The following is a 22278-nucleotide window of genomic DNA, read 5'->3' as shown; positions in this document are numbered from 1 at the left end:
CTTCCACCTGATGACCTAAGGGGGCGGGGTTGAGTTATAGCCTGTGAGGGAGTCAGAAATATACTGAGGGACTGAACCATTGAGCACTTTATTGACTAATGATAGAATTTTGAAAGTGATTATGTATTAAAGAATGTATATGCAGAAGGTATAAACTGCAAAATTCAAACGGCATGTTTAATCACATAAAGTAATGTTTCTCAGTCTTTCAAAGCTCTTAGGAGTTGTATGCAAAACCCAAAACGCAAGATGCAAGATGTTATTTCATATTGTCAGTGTGCTCTGCAGGTTTTGGGTTATTTTTTTAATGACCAAAATCAATTGCCCTCTGTGCTCAGCTTTGCCACAATAAAACCTACAAGATCCCTTTAACACTGCTGTTATGTTGCGGGTCAAATTTACCCTTTTTAAAGTCCATTTTAGGCAATATATGCCTTCCAAACTAGTTAAATACAGCATAAAAATCTGGGCAGCATGTGACAGAAGAGGTGTCGTGTTAATTTATCAACATCAATTCATAAAAAAAAAATAAAAAAAAAATATAAGGAAAATAAGATAAACAAAATCTATGTCATGTAAAACTATTGTATTTATATTTAGGGCTTTCCAATGTACATTAAAAAAAGTTTTTACATTAATTTTCATGAAAGAAAAGTAAGTTATCCTCATTGAACCATGATCTGTGAGAATTAAAGAACACTAATGGACTAAATCTTGATTTAAATGGTTGGTAATGGAGTTAAAAATTTGATTTAAAAAAATGTGTATTGGGATTTTTTGGGGTTCTCACACTTTTGGATAATTGAATATGCCCCGGGTCAAATTGACCCAGGAACATTGTTGCTGTTCTAGTGAAACGAACATAACTGAAGGGTTAATTTACAGCATTTATGTTCAAGTCAGCAAGTACAAATAGATATATGAGTATTCTTTTAATTAACAAAATGAAGAACATTCATGCTCTTATCGTCATCAACTGCAAAAATATCCAGAAAAGGAATGAAAGAAATGTGAAATCAACATTTTAACAGAAAAGTAGAGCACATTTGACTATTTTTCTTCTGGGAGTAAAAAATTAAGAGATTTTTTTTAAATGACAAACTTCAGGATTCGGAGGATTAAAGGATAACTGGACTCACTTATCTCTATGTGAAAAACAAATGTTAAATAGCTAACTGTAACTATTCTGCGCTTCTGTACATACTTTATTATTATCTTATTTTATTTTTCTTTATTTATTATTATATTGAATATTTTGACTTTCTTACATACTGATTATACTGTAATGACTGAATTCCCCCTTGGCACAAATTAAGTATTTCTGATTTGGATTCTGAAACAGTCTAATGCATGGCCAGACACAGAAAAAAAAAAGGCTTTTCTTTGTCCACATACTCAAACAGTCCCCATGAAATGCTGGAATCTGTTTTCAGCCTGCAGTGATACACACCTGATCTTGTGTCTCTCTGTCCAGTGGCGCGTTGAGATAAATGACTCCTTCTCTGCTGATTGTGAAGAGCATTTCTGGAAACTCCCCCTCCAGGCTGTACTCTGCCTGACTCCCACTCCACTTGACCTACAACGACACACAAACAACAAAAGGGTTTTCCAAATATAAAATGTAAAGCTTGTAAATATGGTGTACATTTTAAATCCACTATATCTTTCACTATCATGCATCGCAGCATAAATCTTGATGACGCTGTTCTGCTGGGCCTGCACGGTGATTAAGTACAAAGCTAAGTTTCCATTTATTTACACGATAAGGAGCCAAGCAAATGCACTGACGTTGATGTGGAACAGAGCGCGCAGCCAAAAGTAACTCTGCAGGCTGAAGGGGATTTTCCACTCTGCTTTACAGCCCTTGACAGAAGGCCGTGCAGCGGGGCTGAAAGGGTCCTCGTAGTCATCAAACAGCACCCAACAAGGAGAGGGGCCCTGCCGCGGTACAGCTGATGTTCACCCAGGGCAAGTGTATCTCTTCCACTCACTGTCACACACTCCTCCCATGTTTTGGAGATGGCTGCCTAAACACTATGCTTTTGTTTACACAAAGTGGGCTCACACAGCTGGCTGCCTCTCACTGTTATGGTGAGCCTGCAGACCTTAGGACTTTTAAGAGATATGTTTAAAAATCTGATTAACAGTCCCCAGCTGCCGCAGCGTTCCACTCAAAACATCTATGAAGTCATGTGTTATCCCTCTGTCAGAGCTGGAGTTAGCAGGGCACGTCCTGTCTCTGTTAGACCTACGTAATGACTGCATCACGGCTGCGTGAGCTTTTTTCCACGGCACTGCCAACTGGAGCAAAAATACAGTTTTACTAAATATCAGAGCTGACACTTGAAGATGAGTATGTAACTATTCTAAAAAATAACAGCTACACAGATATGGGAATCTGTGAATTATCTCTATGGAGTTTAATATTATTCTAACATCTAAAAAGCAGAGTGTTCTGATATCTTCGTGGGAGGTGATTTTATTGCTAATAAGGTCTGGAAGACAGAAAACGAAGGATGAGGCAGCCAAACAGAAAGACTAAAAGGGAGAGTTGTCTCATGAGATATTCGAAACACTGATCCTGCATGAACTGATTCATTGAGCTGCTTGAGGCAGTGTGTACAAAATGTGGAAAGAATACCAACATTGTTACCATTACCTGTTGAGAAAGCTGAACTCTTTAACTTTTATTGTTCTTTTATTGAAAGTCTTTTAACCTTTTCTTTTATCTGCTGGTTCAATGGCTTACCCATTAAGGAGAAGAACAGCCTGCAGAGCATTGTAAAGGTTTGCTCCAAGATCACAGGACTCAAACAAAGAGACTTGTGTTCCCTCTGGGAGAATCAGGTGGTAAAGAAAGCTAAAAAACATTATCAGCCAGCCATTACATGTTCTCTCTACCGAGTTCGTACTGATGCCTTCAGCTCGCCGTTTTTATGCACCCTTGAGGAGAACTAATCGTTACTCCAAATCTTTTATCCCGTCTGCAATCAAGCTTTTAAACTCAGATGGTAGTTATTTAAGTCATTTTGAATAACGTTGGTATGACAAAGTAGATTATATTGTCTTTTAATCTTTGTCTTATCTTACTGTTATTTATTACACTTCATATAAACTAAATTAACTTATTGCTGTCCTTCACAGACCCTCTGGTCTCATGTACAGATCCGGTGCTTGACTTGTAGCATGTATATATGATGGATGTGTTGTAAATGTTAAATGTTATATGGTAAGCTATAAATGAATTTCCCTTCTTGGGATCAATAAAGTTGTCTGAATCTGTCTGAATCTGAATTAATCTAAGCTAAATGGCTTAAAGTGAGCTAATAGTAGCTTGATTCATCAACCTAGCACACACAAAACACCACACACATGTTCAGTTTCAGTTTTCACTTTCTATATTTTCTAGCTCCAGACTGGTCAGAACTGAAGAAGCGGTGAAGAGGTGAAACGTCTTCGAGGATAACTGCCAGGTCCAGTTGCCTTTTTGGACCTTCACAGACATTATCAATTGTATTTCTTTCCAGTGTTTGAGAAATGCATTCTCCTAAAAGCTCTGCTGGTCTCCTTCAAATCCTGCAGAGCTATCTGGCTCTAATTCTGCAAAATGTTTCACCTTCCTCTCTTAGCTGGCCGCCAAATTTATCATGGGTGCTTGGCACGAGGCATACAGTGTTTTTTGTTGTTGATGAGAGTGATGAGTGTTGGTGTTGGTAACATTAAGCTGAAAGAAGTCAAAGGTTCTGTCGAGACGAGGACGTCTCCAGATCCAGATGACTGAGATGATGTCTTAATCATCGAACTTCAAAATAACAGCCAAACACAAACTTGTTCATTTAAGTTTTTAGACATTTAGATGTAACTGTAACATTCACAGATATACAGTTAAATACAATTAAATACAATGATGAGAGCTATCGGGTGTTTCTGCTGTCCTTCCCTTAAGAACAGTGTTTTATTGTGAGCATCAAACCAATATCAATATCTCACCACGGTCTGATTATCTTTAATATTCTGTTTACCCACACTCAAATGAATGATATCTACTTTATAACATTCTGTCAAACTTTGAAACCAAGACCACATCTTTACTATTTCAACTAAGACTGATTTTATATAGCACCAAATCACAACAAATGTTACCTGAAGACTCTTTCTAAACAGAGCAGGTCTAGACCGTACTCTATGTTCTATGATTAACAAAGACCCAACATCAAGACAGGATAAGATCCAGTCCCATCTTACAGACAGGACTCAGTCTGATCTCATCTTAATCCACCATGAGCAGAGCACTTTGCAACATTTAGCAAGTTACAGTGGCAAGGACAAACTTCCTTTAACAGGCAGAAACCTCCAACAGGACCAGACTCATGTTAGACACACATCTGCTGAGACTGTGTTGAAGAGAGGGATAGAGGGAGATGAAGAGAGAGAGAGAGAGAGATGATAGTGGTGAGACGGATAGTAGTAGTAGTAGCAGCTGGAATTTGGCACGTCCACAGCAGCAGAGATCCAGAGGAACCTACGAGACAAGGGAGCTCAGGTATTCCAGAAAGGTCTATGGTTACTAACTTTAATGGGACAGGAAGAGTTAAAGTAAGAGACAGGCAGACAGAGGAGAGAGAGGGATAGACAGTAGCCCAGTGTGTCAGTCTAAGCCTATAGCAGCATAATTAAGAGCTGGTCCAAGCCTGATCCAGCTCTAACTATAAGCTTTATCATAAAGGAAAGTTTGAAGCCTACTCTTAAAAGTAGAGAGGGTGTCTGCCTCTCAGACCCTGACTGGTGGATGATTCCAAAGGAGAGGTGCCTGATAACTAAAGGCTCGACCTCCCATATTATTTTTAGAGACTTTAGGTACAACAAGCAATCCTGCATGCGGGGAGCGTAGTGTTCTAGAGGGGTGGTAGGGCACTATGGGCTCTTTAAGATAATATAAGCTCTCTTGTGTTAGAGTTTTTGCTCTCTGAGGATGGAATGAAACTTTGCAGGTTGTCCCTGTCTGCTCTGCATTGAATTGTATGTTTTTGACACAAATTTTTTCAACCTGAATGTTTTTCTGAACAAATGTTGTGGTTGGTTCTATCATCTGTGGATTCATCACTCTTTCTGACATTGCCTGTGACCAACTTTGGAATAAACTTTTTGATCATGGCAGCTTAAATGTTAGTGTAAATCACACCAGAACTCGATCATCACTAATGACTAATCTGGAGTATCAAATTGAAACAAGTGTCATTTGTAAAACTGGACACTGTTCATGTGGACGTGACGAAGGTCTAGTGCGGCTCAAACTATCCTGCAACAAATAATCACATTTCATTTGACGATTGGATGGAGCCTTGACTCATTCATTCAAACGCTCTGAGGCCTCGCTCTCACTCCAAAGTCTAAATAGATTGCATTACTGAGTTCAAGTAGTTTTGCTGATTGCATTACATAATCTCGATTTTAAGCAGGCAATCAGACACATACAATAGATTTAAATTAACCTCCACAGCCTTGATGACGCAAACACTCTGAAAACAAATGCCTGGATTTCATTTTTTTAAATTACAGCCAGCTTCTTTTGATCTGCTGCAGGATCAGTCAAATCCAACACAACAAATCCCAACTAAGTTTTATAACACAGAGAAGACAGATGGCCGAAATGCTCCAAGAAGCAGAGCGGTTTTCAGTCTCTGCCAAAATGTTGTCACATAACGGACGATTTCAGCACAAGTAGAAGACGACATTTGTTACAGACGAGTGGACGGACATGACTGCTCCATTTATCTGAACAGTAGGGGAGGTGGGATCCATAGAGTGGGCTCCTGAACATGAGTATCTCTGTATGTGTCATAGCAGCGGTTAGTCCCACCGCCTACGGAGCGCAGCAGTACAACTATACTCAGCGTGGGAGAAATGAGGCTTCCCCCAAATAAACCTCCAAGTCCACTCAATCCACTTCTGTGTGATTTAAATTCTGCATGAGGACAAACGGGACAGTGTGACGAAAAGGGTTTATGTCCAGCTATGGAACAAAGGCAGGCACCATTTCTCACCCTCTTCACACATTTTCTATTAGAAATAAGAGCAGAGACACTCAGGCAATCTGCTTGGCTAAATATTTTCACATAACCTCATTTACATATACATGCACAGATGCTATTTGTTAGTATTAAGACTATGAATATGAATGATCCTTTTCACCAGGCTGTGCATTAAATAATTGGTTATTAGATATTTACACCCAGGAGAAAGATTTGAAGTGGCTTTTGAAATACGACAAAAAAAAAATCAAATGTGCCCACACTCGTGAATCCACACGTTTTCAGTGGGTGGACGGGGCTGTTAGCACAGGAGAGATGAGAGTCTGAGGGCGAGTGCAGGGGAGGTGGGAGAAATCGGGAGGAGGGGGAGGTATTGTGATGTACCTACAGGCCACAGAGACTCTCACAACCTGCACAGAGCATTGAAGGAATCCATCTCTTTGTTGTCACAGTTCTCAGTGAATGGGAAAGTGTATTTCTCTCTGTGCAGGCGTATGTTTGTAACATCGCTCCACTGAAGGATAACCGCCACTGCTAGCTGTTTTTGTCCATGTGTTGCAAAACCTCTGAGGGCTTTGGAGTTATTTATAAACCCAGAGCTGATATGGCTAAAATTATAACGACCTATAGGTTAGACAATACAGAGGACACAGGGGTATGTTACTGAAACCTGAGGGGAACTTTTAGACTATATATACATAATGATACGTCAATAATTTAGGACAGAAACATACAAATATAAAACTTGGTACACCTATTCATGATCATTCATTATCACCTGGAGCTTTTAAGAGTCGGTCCATGATGAAAAAATAACTGACTCATTGAGCTTATCAGTCCTTTTAGTGATCATGTAAGGGATAATGTATGGTTAGCAGGCAGTTATGGGAAATAGATTCAGGACAGGGTGAGACAAGACCCCGGTGCAAAGGGGTTCTATTTCCCATAACCACCTGATAACCATACATTATCCCGCTTAGTACCCGGCTACTAACTTAAAATGCAAAAAACATTGATCAAAGGATTATTTTATTGATTTAAAATGATCTCCATATACAGTTTTTGGATTCTTATCTGCCTGTTGTGGTGGATTTAACATGAAACTGTCCTCCTCCAGCTCTACTTCTCCTCTGAGCTATACGGTTCACACACCTTTAAAAATAAACAAGGATTTTTCTTTTTGTGACATGATGTACTTTTTTCATCTTTCATTTATCCATCCATCCATTATCTTGACCGCTTATCCCGTTAGGGGTCACGGGGGGCTGGAGCCTATCCCAGCTGGCTTCGGGCGGAAGGCAGGGTACACCCTGGACAGGTCGCCAACCTATCACAGGGCTAACACAGAGAGACAGACAACCATTCATGCACACACTCACACCTACGGGGCAATTTAGAGTGATCAATCAACCTGAGCATGTTTTTGGATTGTGGGAGGAAGCCGGAGAACCCGGAGAGAACCCACGCATGCACAGGGAGAACATGCAAACTCCACACAGAAAGGCACCCGCCCGGCCGGGGATTCGAACCAGGAATCTAGCTGTGAGGCAACAGTGCTACCCACTGCACCACCGTGCAGCCATCTTTCATTTATAATTTTCTTAATCAATCATTTTCTATTTTCTTTGATGTGATTTGGTCTTCTTAATAAACCTTTTTATTGTCCTTTAATGCTTTTTTTTCTATAATAATGATCTATTGGTCTAATATTTCATCACTTTATCAGTTTAATTTGCATTTATTCTTGTCTTTTGCATTATTAGAATTTTCTATACTGTTCCCTGTCTGTTTAAGGTTTAATCTGTCACCTCCTGAATTATGCCATGCTTTGCTTGTCAAAGCACACATTTATTTTAAAGGTATTACATAAATAAAAGTTATTATTATCATCATTATCATCATAATTTATGTATTTATTTATTTAGTCATTTATTTATCTTATTTTACTCAGTAATACTTATAATCATTCTTATTACTATTCTTTTTTTGTATTATTATTATTATTATTATTATTATTATTATTATTATTTATGTATTTAGTCATTTATTTATTTATTATACTCAATAATAGTTGTAGTCATTCTTATTACTATTATTTTTTTTGTATTATTATTATTATTATTATTATTTATGTATTTTATCATTATAATTATTGTTATTTTTATTCTGAATATTATTATTAGTAGTAGTAGTTGCAGTAGTATTAATATTATTATTATCATTATTATTATTATGTATAAATCTGTTTATTTGTTGTATTGCTATTATTATTATTAGTAGTAGCAGTATTAATAGTTTTATTTTCACAATTATTATTTGATTATTACTGGCAAAATTATTATATCTTTATAAAATGATTAAAATGATGATTAAAATGTTCAGTGTCTCTTTCAGCCTAGGGAGGATTTTACTCTGAACCTGCAGGGTTTTGTATAATACCCCTCACACTGGTATTGGTTTTGGTGGTGGTGGTTGTTGGGAAGGTGAGTGGGTGATAATAGGAGTTAAAGTGACTCAGTCAGGAGGTAGCCTGAAAGGATCCATGCTATTTGAACAGTATCAATAATTCAGTGTTTGGTCACTTAGAACGACCCAAGAGGCCCTAAAAACAGCAACTGGCAACATGATGCTACTTTACACCATCCAGGCTATTGACAGATTGTTTTATTGCAATATGATAGCTGACAGCTGGAACTGCATTAACCATAAAGTCAGCTCTTACCCTGTGCTGTGTGTATGATAAATGGTTAAAATCCAATCAGTAGAAGTGGTTTTAAGGCAGAGGGGTAAAAACACTCGGCATACCAAAGTGGCAGATTGGTGTTGGAGCGATTTCAAGTGCAGACTGAGGTTTGGCTGCATTACCTGTGAGATTGGGATTGGGTAAGGGCCAGGGAGGTTCTCCTGAAGTCTCACAGGGTCAGGTGATGCCCAGGTGTTCCCTGTCACCTCTACCGTAACGATGCCGGTGGAGAAGAAAGCGTCGGCCTTCCCCGCCATGTCTTTCACCATCACGGAGAGTTTATACCGGCCACACATCTCTGGGTCTAGAGTGGAGGCTCCTGGAGACAGATGATACAAAGAGGCCCAAATGATTCTGTTATATAACATGCAGAGGAAAATACCAATTTTAAAGAGACACAAAAAAGTACGAACATCACATCAAAACACAAAAAAAGGTGCTATTCACTGACTGCTAAATATAACATAATTTCCGTGTTTATCACCCAATTTGCAATTTCGATCTAAAATAGATGGAAGGAAAAACACAAACAGCGAACCAGAAAGGTCACCATAACCATCAATCACAGCTGGTCTAAAAATAAAGTTGAAAATCAAGCAGGTAATAGTCAATTTTTACTGCTCCTGTGTAGCTGTGTCGATACAGCGGCTGCAGCGTGGGCAGGAGAGTGACCGGGAGCGTGAAAGTCATCAGGCTCCTGCTGAGCCGTAACAAAGGGCAATAGAGATACAGAAATAGAACCAGCATACAGGACTTTACTGCACTTTGTGTGTGTGTGTGTGTGTGTGTGTGTGTGTGTGTGTATGCACTGTAGGAGTATGTACGTTTGCCTCTATAATGTTCTACTTGCCAACTGCATCCTTTCTTTTGTACATTTCTTATCACACTCTTTGTATTTGAGTCGATCTTTCCATCTCATGTTTGACTTCAACAAAATCTGGTTATGAATCTAGTTATGCTGCTATAGGCTTAGACTGCCGGGGTAACTGACACACTGGGAACCTGTCTTTCCCTCTCTCTCCTCTCTCTGCCTGTCTCTTACTTTAACTCTTCCTGTCCCATTAAAGTTAGTAACCATAGACCTTTCTGGAGTCCCTGAGCTCCCTTGTCTCGTAGGTTCCTCTGGATCATGCTGCTGAGGACATGCCAGACTCCAGCTGCTACAACTACGACTATCTGTCTCACCACCATGATATCTCTCTCTCTCTTCATCTCCCTCTATCCCTCTCTCCAACACGGTCTCAGCAGATGTGTGTCTAACATGAGTCTGGTCCTGCTGGAGGTTTCTGCCTGTTAAAGGAAGTTTGTCCTTGCCACTGTAACTTGCTAAATGCTGCAAAGTGCTCTGCTCATGGTGGATTAAGATGAGATTAGACTGAGTCCTGTCTGTAAGATGGGACTGGATCTTGTCCTGTCTAGATGTTGGGTCTTTGTTAATAATAGAACATAGAGTATGGTCTAGACCTGCTCTGTTTGGAAGGAGTCTTCAGGTAACTTTTGTTGTGATTTGGTGCTATGTAAATAAAGATTGATGGATTTAATTTGGGATTCTAGAGACTGTTTCCCATCACAGTATTTTCAGTTTTTACATGTCTGTTAATACAAAAAGGCAAATGCAACCTTGTTGTTAGATAACACATCAACAAAACATTTAATAAGAGTCCCTTTCATTCGTTTTTGTTTAAAGAAAACACAAATTTGAATAATAAACTTTGCAGGAGTCTCTGGAAGATAAACTATAACAGTGGGAGTCAGTCTAAACCTCCACAAACATGTTTAGAGCATCTCTGCACTACAGGCCGGTATTCGTTTATCCCCAAGATGCTAATGTGCTATATTTATTATTGTGCTAATGTTTGTTAAAACAGACGGGAAATGATCACAAGACTAATGCTTCCATAAATATATTGTTTGTTCAAACATGCAACTAAGAACTCAAGAATGAGAAATCATTCTTGCGTGTATTAAAGAAATATTGGTCTGTGCGTTCTGCTCAAAGGTCCTGCAGCTGACCCTGTGTTGTGATCAAACTTCCCCTCGGGGACAAACACAGCATCATATTAACTTTCCCAACAGGGACCAGTGAGGACTGACCTTCCTCAGTGAGGGAAACCTCTCCAGTGATGGAGTCGATGAAGAACATTTGACTGGAGGGGATCCTGGGCGTCTGTTCCATGAGGCTGAAGCGCAGCTCGGCGTGGGCGGTGTTACGGTCATCGCGGTCCAGAGCCTCCACCTGCATGAAGGGGATTCCTGGAAGACAAGGGGGTGCAGACTCCAATATGTCAAACAATCAGAAACTCAAAGAATGTCAGATTCTTAATTTAGGATGAGTGGATCAAAGGTTTCAAAGCAATAGATGTTTAGTATATGATTGGTTTAAGCACCAGGTTAATGTGAACCAAAGTTTAAAGATGGTTCTTCAAATGCCTTATTTGTTAAAGGTCAACAGAGTAAATAACTTTGTTTGAGAGCTGGTCTCAAGAAGTAACCATGACATGCACATAAGAATAAATAAAAGAAGACCAGGAAGGTGTTTGGCCCTCAGTTAATATGCAGCCTATTGGTATAATTAAAGGGGAGAAATAATTTACTAAAATAATGTTTCTAAACTTTTTTTGAGGAGTTTATATATTTGATAGTTTAAACCTGTTACTTCCTCCACCAGTGTTATTTGAAAAAAAATAACAGAAATACTTGTCGTTGGCCAAAAAAACCCAGAGGGAAAACATCCAAATACATCTGAGTTTAGTTTCTTTAAAAAACTGTGAGCAAGTCAGAAATCTTGGTGTTACCTTAGATTCCGAACTTAACTTTGAATACCAAATTACCAACATAACAAGAACATAATTTTACCATTTAAAAATCTCCAAATTTCAATCATTCATATCCCAAACTGATGCAGAGAAATTAGTCCATGCATTCATGTCAACCCGGTTAGATTATTGCAACGCACTGTACACAGGACTATCCAAACAATCCATAGGATGGCTCCAACTCATTCAGAACACAGCAGATAGAATCCTGACACATACAAGACAATGCTATCATATAACCCCGGTTCTCAAAGCACTTCATTGGCTCCCTGTTCAATACAGAATCACTTTCAAAATCCTATTACTAGTCCATAAAACATTCAAGGGTTCAGCTCCCCAGTACATTTTTGATTTGCTCACAGTGTATAACCTGACCTGGGTCCTTAGGTCAGCAGGTGGAAGTCTTTTAACAATACCCAGAGTCAAATCAAAGTCTGGTGAAGGGGCCTTCAGCTACTGTGGTCCTTCTCTTTGGAACGAACTGCCTGCTGACCTCAGATCCATCACAACTGTCTGACCATTGTGACTGGCTGCATGATTACTGTATGCTGTGTTTGATGTATGTTGGGTGTATATATTGTTTTTATTGTTTAAAAAAAAAGTTTTTATGTTTTTAATTCTCCATTTAAAGCACATTGAGCTTACTTGTAATGAAACGTGCTTTATAAATAAAATTTCTATTGCTAATTGAGTCGCTGATGAAACATACGTTTTGTTATTTCATGTATATGTTGATGTGTTTATACCTTTTTCATATTCATGCATGTCAGTGCATTTAAATGCCACTTTTGTACCAGTACCTTATGTTTGTTGTGTTTCTCCAAACTGAATAGAGGGAATAAAAACTGCTTGCCTTACCTCAGCTAAAACAAAGCACCGTCTCCTCATCCTTCGTACCCGTATCCTGACCGATGTACCATCCTGTTTACTGCCAAACTTAAAAGAATTTGCCTTACGTACATTTTACCTCTTCAACAATTAGCTTTGTTGCCCTTCTCTGCCATGCATGTACTGTAAGCTAGTGTGCTTGTAAAGCCTTGTCACAGTCTACAGAAGTCTTTATCTAGTGCTATCATGACGTAACTGAAACCAGTTTGCCACATCATTAATTCCATTAAAAGCCAATTTATGGGTTATTGCAGTTTCCAAGAATATATTTGACATGTGCTCATGGTTTGAGTAAAACTTAATTTAGTTTGTTACGTAGGGGGCATTAGCAAGTTTGATCCAGACTGAAAGATTTTCTGCAACAAGGTCCCATTAAAACTCAAGGTTCTCTTACCTTTGAGAAGCCCGAGCTGCACGCTGCCTCTCATGCTCATCTCTATGAAAGTAGGCACGTTGTCGTTCTTGTCAATGACGCACACTTCCACGGTGAAGCTCTGACGGTGCACTGATGTTCTGAAGGACACCTGTTGTACACACACACACACACACACACTTTAAAAACTGAGACTGGACTCATTCTTCATAAATTATGGAACACATAATGAACAAGTCAGAATATAAACAGCCTAATTTGTTTTTCTAACATGGATATTTTTCTTTCTAACTTTCCATCACGACAGACATCATTGGGAGATTGTTCTCACGACTATAACATGACGTGGCACCATTTAATAAGCTACCTGCAGAGAGTAGGACGGTTGTTTTTCTCTGTCCAGTGGTTTGAGAGCATAGAGGAACTGAGCATCAACTCCAAATATCCCCTCATCATCCCCTGTTACAACCAGATCACTGTAATTACCCGGCAGGCCGTGGAGCTGAAAACAACAGAAGAAAATGCATAAAACATCAGTTGGTGTTCCTGTTTAAAAGCCAGCCTTACAAACAAACAAACAAACAATGCAGTGTAGGAGGACTGGAGCAGCAGAGCAGTCACTGCTGCCATCTGTGATTTGTTTTTAACCTGTGTTCAGTCAGGAAGTCCGAATTAACTCTCCTTAAATACTCAGAAAATTAACTGCTGAGAGCACGCAGAGTATGATAACTCAGAATGAAGCAGGGGTGAGACTAAAAGCTGTTTTTCTAGAACATGTTCTGACAGAACACTGTATTACTCTATTCTTAGATTTTTCTAAGGCCTCGGACACAGTGGATGACTCGATTCTTTCACAGAGGTTAACTAACATCGAGTTCTCGCTGAAACTGTTCAGTGGTTTGAAAGATACCTAAGCAGCAGGAAGCGATGTGTCAGGGTTGATGGCTTATCTTCTACCTTTATGAGACATTTCTACCTAAAAATGGTGTCCCGCAAGGCTCCATATTGGGTCCTATCTTATGTGTTACCTATATCAATAACTTATGTAAAAATTGAATTGATGCAAAGTTTCATTTTTATGCGGATGACAGCATTTTATACACTTCAGCATCGTCCCAATTAAGTGCAATTAACAACCTACAAGCTGCATTTAACACAGTACTAATTCATCTTTGTAAACTAAGGCTGATGTACTTCTCAAAGTCTAACCCGGGACTTCCAACTGATCGCTGTCTGGTCCGGCTCCATGCTCTCTCATCTGTCAACATCCACCAGCTGCGTTTTCAGAACTGACGTAATTGACGTAATAGTTACTTGTTGTTTTGTCTTATTCTCTATGTGAAACTTTTTATGCTGCTGTCTCGGACTCCCTTGTAAAAGAGACTTTTTATCACAATGGGAATATTCCTGGTAATATAAAGGTTAAATAAAAATGTTCTGGAGAAAAGTCACATGTTGAGTTATAATTAAACTGTACGGTGAAGTGTCGACTATGCTGCAGACGAGATACAACTTACAATACTTGACCCAGATACTGTACCTCTAAGAGAAAGTCTGCTGCTATTTCACATATTTCTTTCAGTCACTACATCCTGTAAAACACCTTACAACAGATACTTGATCCACAGAACAAAAATTGTCAAGGCAACATGTTTTTTCCTCTGCGTCATAGAACTCTATTTATGTCTAAAAGCAATTATAAAAGCAACACGAATGTCTCAAAATGTGAATGTCTCTAATTATTATGAACAAAGCCAGCTGATTGATATCCAGTTCTTGTTGTTCGAGGTTCGGCTACACTGAAAAACATCTTTTAACTTTTATAGATCACTTTGCCGAGAAGTTATTTAATCATGTATAACCAAAAAAGTGCCCCAAATCCATCTTTTGTCCACTTTTCTTCGTCTTAAATAAACTGTATAATCAAGCAGCATAGATCTGATCCTTAGCTAACTTGAAACAGCGTAAAATAAGCCTGTCTTTAACTGTTCACATCCATTTCCTATCTTTAAAACCCAAACATTGTTTTTAGTTTCTGGTCCACTGATTAGAATTCATTCTCTTTAAGGAAATTGTTATCTGTGGCAGCTCCAGAGTACGCACAAGACATTTCACAGTGGACTGCTTCAGCAACTGGAGCGTACAATGGGCTCAGCCTCTTTCTCTCTGACAAGAGAGGAGGACAAAACTTTGATATGCTATGCTAACTTTGGAGTGTTTGAGTTTAATTCTTCTCCATGATGTGTCCTCTCTGAGATACAGAAAAATTATACTTGTAAAATAATGTTCTGCTAAAGTTTCAATTTTTGCTAGCGAGCTTAAAGTGTGCTAATCTAATGCAAACCATTGTCTCAAACAAACACTAAGTACTGCTTAATAAAGAGCATTTATAATAGTATTAATAACTTAACTTATGTAGCACCTTTAAAAACATGGTTGACAAAGTACTTGACAGACAGCAGGGTGTACATAAGAACCCAAGAGCAAAAACAAGAAGAACCCAGGCAACACAAGAACCAGACAATATGAGCTGAGGTCAAAGGGACCAAGAAATTCAGACCATTAAAGCGATAAAATAAAGAAGAAATAAAAAGAAGTTAAGAGCAGTAAAAAAGGAATAAAGCACCAAAAGAGGGGTAAAAGAAATAAGGTGAAATAAAAGAAATACAGATATAATAATCAATATAGATAAACCATTTCAAGATAAGAGATGAAAGAAATTAAAACTAAAAAGCTAAATGAGAATAAGAAGAGGTAAAGACATAAAATGGATAAAACCAATACAATTAATAAATCAAGATGAATAAAATAAATAAAGGCGGTAAAATGAGGTATTAGGATAATAAAGCAATTAAAGAAAATAAGATGAGAAAAAAGTTCAATGGTAATAATAATAACGGCAGTAAGAAGACAACGACGTCACATAAAAGATAGTATATCCATTATCCAATATCCATTATAAATAATAATCATTATAAAATAAAATAATAATGATAATAATACAAATAAATAAATAAACAAATAAACAAACAAATCAATAAATAAATAATAATAGTAAAGTTTATTTCTACAGCACCTTTCTAGAACAGGTGTCACAAAGTGCTTCACTATAACAGAAAAAAGCAAAAAGCAAGACAAAGCAAGAATTACATAAAATTGGACGAAGTACATCAAATCAGACTGGTCAAAAAAAGGCTTATCTAAACAAATGGGTCTTCAACTGCTTTTTAACATTATGAAAAATAGAAAATTCTGCCATATTATCCTTAAAAATGTTCTTCTCTAAAGCCTTGCAATTAAATATGCCTGCCCAAATCAATGTCATTGCAGTCATTCACGATGTAATATCATGCAGAGACGTTCAGGTTAGATAGGTACATGGTGTCCATGATGTAAAGCTGTAAATGAAGGTGCTTTAAAATAAGATTTCCCAGGATTGAAATGTCTTCTTGTAGGATGAATAGTGTGTGAGGGCTGACTTTACAAAGAGTAAAACCTTGTGCTTTAGTTTTTTGAAGGTTTGCTAAATTTATCATTCAATAATTTAAAATAGGAGAACAGCTCTCTGATGAGCAGACTGTCATGAGGAATTTTACCTTGAATGAAACTCGTTCTTGCAATAATTACTTTCCATTTACAACACAAAGGGCGCTTATTATCCAGCTCCCCCATTCTGTCCATTAACATGCTATTTCTAGAGTTTTAATGACACTCAGTCCAACACAAAGACCCAATATATGACTGTGTGTCATAAAAGGTATGATGACGTCACGATGCAATCAATAAAAGAGACAGATACTTGTGCTTGTTGCACAATCCAGAGGATGTCTGAGTGATGTGTGGGAACAAAAGCACCCCATTCCCATCCCCGCCCGCCCAACCGCCACGCAGGCAGACTGAGAGCAGAGGCTGGAGCTGCTGCCTGAGAAGCATTGTGGACAAGCCAATTATAGTGTGGTGATGACGGCCGCGTGCAGCTTTCAGTGCAGATGGTACAGAAAGAAGAGAGAGTAATGCAGCTCTTACTCCTTATGTCAGCTTATAGAGCAGAGATTTACTTAAAGGACTTCTGCAACTGGTAATTTAAGATGCCCAACCAAGGAGGAAGAAGGTATTTAATCTTAAAGGAAATTCAGTAGATCGATGCTGAGGTCTCTCCCACTGCATCTTATTAAATCGGTTGAATCAAACGCAGGATTTCGGACCTTTTGAACAGTTAAGGGTGCCTATACTGAACTCACTAGGCTTATAAATATCTTATTTGAGTAAAAAGTCCTTAATTTTTTTGCTGAATTGGGCCAGAACCAAGCTGCAGACCAGAAGCTTGGGAATGTATTAGATTTACACATCTACTCTGAAGGCTGAGATTGCAAGAAGAGAATTAGCAAATGATAAATGGACTGTGTTTATGGCGTTTTTTCTAGTTTCAGACCACTCAAAGCGCTCCCATATTCACACTGATGGCACAGCATTGGTCTTGTGTCTTGCCTTTTTGGTCAGCAAGATCTGGGATCGAACCCCGACTGACTCTACCACAGAACCACAACCTCCCCAAATCAGTCTCCTAAATTCAAGTAAATTAAAATACCTTACCTTGGCTAGGTACCACGGGAAAATACCGTCATAGTTCTCTGGGACGCCAATTTTAACATTTGCTCCACAGCATGCAGGCGCAAATGTGTAAAGTATCACCAACTGCAAAAGAAGACATAAGCGATTCAGCGACAGTCTTTGTGTTTTTTCTTCTTGTAGATGATCAGAGGAACAAAAACACTTACTATGATCTCTACAATGTGCATTGCTTTTCCGTCAGCCATGAGTCCCTGTAAAATGTGGCAGATTCACAGCATTTCAGACCACATGGCCTCAAACAATCAACATGATTTCTGCTTTGTTACTGATTCACCACCGAGGAATTCTTTCATACACAGATTTCACATTTCGTACATAGACACCAGCCTTCACTTTATGCATAACCACAAACTAAGCTGTTTAAAGCAACACCTGCAGTAAGAGTCCAATCCAGTGTCTAAAGTATAACAACAAACTGGGTACACTGTAACTAAATAACGGAACATTAGGACAGAAAAGATGGAGAAAAGGATCCAAAAGTTAAGTCGTAAAACTTCTAAGTAGAGGTTTTGTATCTTACCTTCTCCAAATGTGGTGTGTGCTCCCTCTGAGAGGTGTGAGACCAGTTTAAATTGGGTGGAAAAATTGCACACTTGTACTCCTTAGGAGGATTAATGGTTAACGGCTTCAGATAAACATGCCTAACTACCGTGTTTCCTACCTGTAAAACCAATGGCTAGTGAGGTTCCATTCCACTGATACCATCACATGAATATTCACGAGGATGTAAATCACATGAACAACATCGTTTTTCTGCTTCAGGGGGAAAAAACCACAGAGAAGATTTTGTGCTTTGTTTTTCATATTTTATTGAAAAAGGAAATAAACAAAGATTTCCAAATAATGTCAAGGTTCACAAGACTGAAATAACTTATTGCTCTATTACTCATACATTCACAAACTGGATTCAGTGTTATGGAAAAACAGAAAACAATACAAGTTTGTCTCTATTCTTGATTAGTCCTCAGAAACTTGGCTGAGGCACGAACCTGCGTACCACGCTTCAAGTAAATACGACTCCAGATGACCGAGCACTCTGATCTTTTACTGCGTCTGTCAGGATAAATGAGATGTATGTTGCTTTCGTCATCATTCATGCTATATTATATACATCCATTCTCTCCGGTAAAGGAGCTCAACAAGAACACAACAGAAAGGCGATCTTTGCAACTCATTAGAAAATAAAAGGAAACGAGACTTTGTGGATTTTCATACAAACAGATCACAAAATGACAGCAACATGTTTAAGGCAGACAAAAATAAAACAATGACTGCAAAGCTTCATGCAGGTTATCACCATTATTATGATAATGATATTTCCTTTATCAATCAAGTCTTTTCTTTGCGTTTGGTAGGTGTCTAAAAAATAAAAATATATTCCTGTACAGCTCTATTAGTCCTTTAGGGTTAGTGTTAAAACACACACAGCGTCTGGTCTTCAGAGGCCAAAGAAGAGATTGTCCATCTGTCCTGTCTGTTCCTGTTCCTCAGAGAACCGTTAGGTCATGGCAGGACTTTGATTTCTGCCTGAAAGCCATCTTCTTGTTCTTGCGTGCGACCATGCGACCCAGAAACCGTTTGGCTTTCTTGCCGATGCTCTCTCTGCGCCTGCAGTTGGCCATGCGTCGTGCGTTCTCCTCCTTGCTGTCTTTCCTCAAACGGATCTGTCTGACGATGCCCTCGAATAGATCCTGCACGTTGTGATGAAGGGAGGCAGATGTCTCAATGAACTTGCAGTCAAACACGACTGCGCAGGCACTTCCCTCTGCAAGGAAGAATAGAAGGAGAAGGGAAGATTAGTACTTTTGTGGATGTTCATCATGAAAACATTCAATCTGGTAAGGCTAAAAATTACCTAGTTTATATTTAGTCATTTCAATCTCATACAAATAGTTTTAGTTTTCATTGGATTTTGGATGTAGGCTGAGTCTGAGTCTGCTCAGTCAAGTGAGAAATGAAACCTGGCGCTTACACAGCTGCTCAAACTGAACAAACTCTGTCAGATTTGATTCTGAAAAGTTTCTAGAATTGCTTTTATGCCTCAAAAGTCAAATGAAATAAAATCCAAAGTCTTAAAAATGTACATTAGCTTAGCACCTCAAACACCTCAGGCTTAATTTAGCTTCAAAAGGTTAGACAAACTGACTTACCGTCAACAGACACCTCTCTGGACCGCACCAGGTCACTCTTGTTCCCCACGAGGATTATGGGAATGTTCTCCGACTGCCTGGCCCGACGCAGCTGAATCCGCAGCTCTGAGGCCTTCTCAAAGCTTGATTTGTCTGTCACTGAATACACAATGATGTAGGCGTCTCCCATCCTCATGCACTGATCCTTCAGCCACTGACTGTTATCCTTCAGGAGAGAAACAGATTCCAGGTTTAGCTTCATGCAAGACAGATGCTATCAGTAAGCGGTGTAATGCACAGAACCAATGGGAATGGTTGCATGAATGGTAGATAACTCACCTGTTCCCAGATGTCGTACAACATGATGGATGCCTCTTCTTCATCCACGAGGATGCATCTGTCATAGGTGTTTCCTGAGGAAGGAAAGGAAATAAGAGAGCGTGTTAGAGCATCCACTATCTCAGCAGTCCTGCTTTTTGCTTTCTGCACATTTTTGTTTTTTGTTGTAGTCTGCACATTGAAGCATGAAGTTTATCTAGTCTGTGGTTTAAGCAGTCTCTGGCCTTTCATATTTTCCCTTCACATGATGCTACTGAATGTGTTTCTGACAGCTGTGGGACTGAGAGCAGAGCTGGTGCCTCTCTGCAGATGGAAATAGCAATAATCAATACATGTACCGTCCTGCGTGCAAAGATAAGAACCCCATTTGTTTTTCTCCTGCACCAACTGGACTTTATGGATTGTCTATTTATCTATTGCACTGGTGGATAAATCAAATGGGAGACTTAATGAAGCTGCAGATGGCTTTCTTGTTATTCTTTAAAATTAGTTTTTACTCCAGAGAAGTATTAGTATAGTTTAAAAGTCTAAGTCTCAGCTTATGATGCCAGATGTTTCAGATCTTCTCTCTCATTTAAACTTCTTTTTTCAAGCACTGATGATACAATAAATGATGTACCATTTAAGATGAGTAGATTGACCTTTGACATTCCCAATTATCACATGCATCGCCACTGAATATATTGAGACTGTGTGTGGGTTGCTAGTGTTGATGACTCATCCTCCCAAGCATCACCATTTACCTGGTTCATCGCAGTCGTGACCAGCATCCTCAACTCCTCCAAAGACGCGCGCCAAGCTGGACTTGCCGACTCCGTGCTCCCCGAGGAGAACCACCTTGTACACCTGGGAGTCAGCCTCGCTGCCGGTGGAGATGACGGAGTCGGAGGAGTCGGACGCACAGCTGTCTCGATGCTGCTCGTTTGGAGAGTAGGACGTGCAGCGCAGGAGGTTGGACAGCTCGTCTGTTTGGCCAGTCTGTGGCATCGTGGCGCGCAGGTCCCGGTCGTCCACGGGCATGCTTCTCCTGTGTAGGTTTGGTAGATTCATGGGGAATGGCATGCTTCCTCTTCTCTTGTCCATGTTCCGCAATTTGTCTCCTTTGTTCAAAGTCATTGTGATAATACGGAGGGTCTGTGGATAGATAGGACATGCGTAAATTCCTGCTCACACATTTAAGGAAAAGTGCTTCAGTATGAAATAAAGCAGAGAAAGATAAATACCCTACAAATGTATCTGATGTTTTAAAATAACAACATCTGCCTGCATTAGGAACACAAAATCATCCTCTCCCCTGAATATCGTCCTGACCTAACCAGAAGTTCACGAGAATAAAAGCATGAAACAAAAAGCGTAAAAGTCTCCTCAGTAGTTAGTGCACTTACTCGATGCTGGGAATAAAATCCAACGAAGGCAATCCAATAATCCTTAGTTTGGAGAGTTGTTTCCGAAAAGCGGTTTGGCTTGAGTCTGGCCAGAGTCTATTGCTCAGTCTATTTATACGGGATTGGAAGTGACGTCGGCAGGGATTCGCCCCAGAGAATCACGTCTCCGCTTCTGATAGTGGTGCGTAAGGGTAACATCACACAGAGGAGGGGGTGTATGACTGGAAGGGCTGAGGAATCTCCCTTCCGCATCGCCAAATGGAGAGCGTACCTCTGCGGGGGCGGCCAGAGATGAATCCTTGAAGAGGGGAAGCCCACTTTAAACTAGAGTGATATAAATATTTAATATGAATTTAGAGATATATTTAGAGACGGTGGAAGGATATTCGCATGATGCAAGATGATAAGGTGAATCGGGGCGTAATGCAAAGAGCAGACGGATGCTGCTGGAACTATTGTGCCTCTTGGTTAGAGCAACGTGGAGGTCATTGCTTTAATATTACAGGAGCATCTATGTTAATGTTAATGTAGGAAATTCGCCAACATAATACATGCACATGGATGCCTCAGTCATTCAAACAAAAGGAGTGTAACATGCAAATATTTGCCATTGATATAGCTTATCGTATACAGCCAAACATTTGTGCTTAAAATATATACAACCTTATTTTTGCATGCAAATTAAGAAGCAGGAAATTGAATGAACACATCAATTCTACACATGGTTGCATTTTTATCACACATCCCATTTCCCACCCACCACCCTGCTGATTGAGGCTGCAGCCAAAAAACCTGATTCCTTAATGCTTCAGTGAATTATCACCCATAATGCTACCAAAATGTCGGAATTATCTGACCCATATTTAACACAACTAAATAATGTAAAATGATTCATATAAAATAGTCTATTAAAATATCAATTAAAGCAAATCTCGTCATGA

General features: G+C 39.2%; 2 protein-coding genes across 2 annotated transcripts in view; both read right to left on the bottom strand.

Annotated features, from left to right (window-relative positions):
- The window catches only part of cdh16 (cadherin 16, KSP-cadherin), a 45439-nt gene extending 27297 nt beyond the window's left edge, over positions 1-18142 (bottom strand). Inside the window, exons 1-8 of the mRNA XM_034680821.1 lie at positions 18005-18142; positions 17631-17675; positions 17446-17547; positions 13220-13354; positions 12874-13003; positions 10870-11028; positions 8898-9094; positions 1451-1576 (exon numbers count right to left, since the gene is read on the bottom strand). Coding sequence (XP_034536712.1) covers positions 1451-1576; positions 8898-9094; positions 10870-11028; positions 12874-13003; positions 13220-13354; positions 17446-17547; positions 17631-17669 — 888 coding nt within the window. The 5' untranslated portion in view covers positions 17670-17675; positions 18005-18142. The remainder of the gene's footprint in view (positions 1-1450; positions 1577-8897; positions 9095-10869; positions 11029-12873; positions 13004-13219; positions 13355-17445; positions 17548-17630; positions 17676-18004) is intronic.
- A 126-nt stretch (positions 18143-18268) lies between these two features.
- rrad (Ras-related associated with diabetes) lies at positions 18269-21655 on the bottom strand. Its single transcript, XM_034680826.1, has 5 exons — positions 21338-21655; positions 20696-21086; positions 19953-20026; positions 19635-19839; positions 18269-19249 (listed from the first exon to the last, which is right to left on the bottom strand). Exons 2-5 carry the CDS (start codon positions 21066-21068, stop codon positions 18972-18974), a joined length of 930 nt encoding a protein of 309 aa, XP_034536717.1. The 5' UTR covers positions 21069-21086; positions 21338-21655; the 3' UTR covers positions 18269-18971.
- Positions 21656-22278: the final 623 nt, after the last annotated feature.

Source organism: Notolabrus celidotus, chromosome 3 (assembly GCF_009762535.1).
Source record: "Notolabrus celidotus isolate fNotCel1 chromosome 3, fNotCel1.pri, whole genome shotgun sequence".
Lineage (NCBI taxonomy): Eukaryota > Metazoa > Chordata > Actinopteri > Labriformes > Labridae > Notolabrus > Notolabrus celidotus.
The sequence above is the reverse complement of the archived record's forward strand: the minus strand, read 5'-3'. Positions and strand labels throughout refer to the sequence as shown.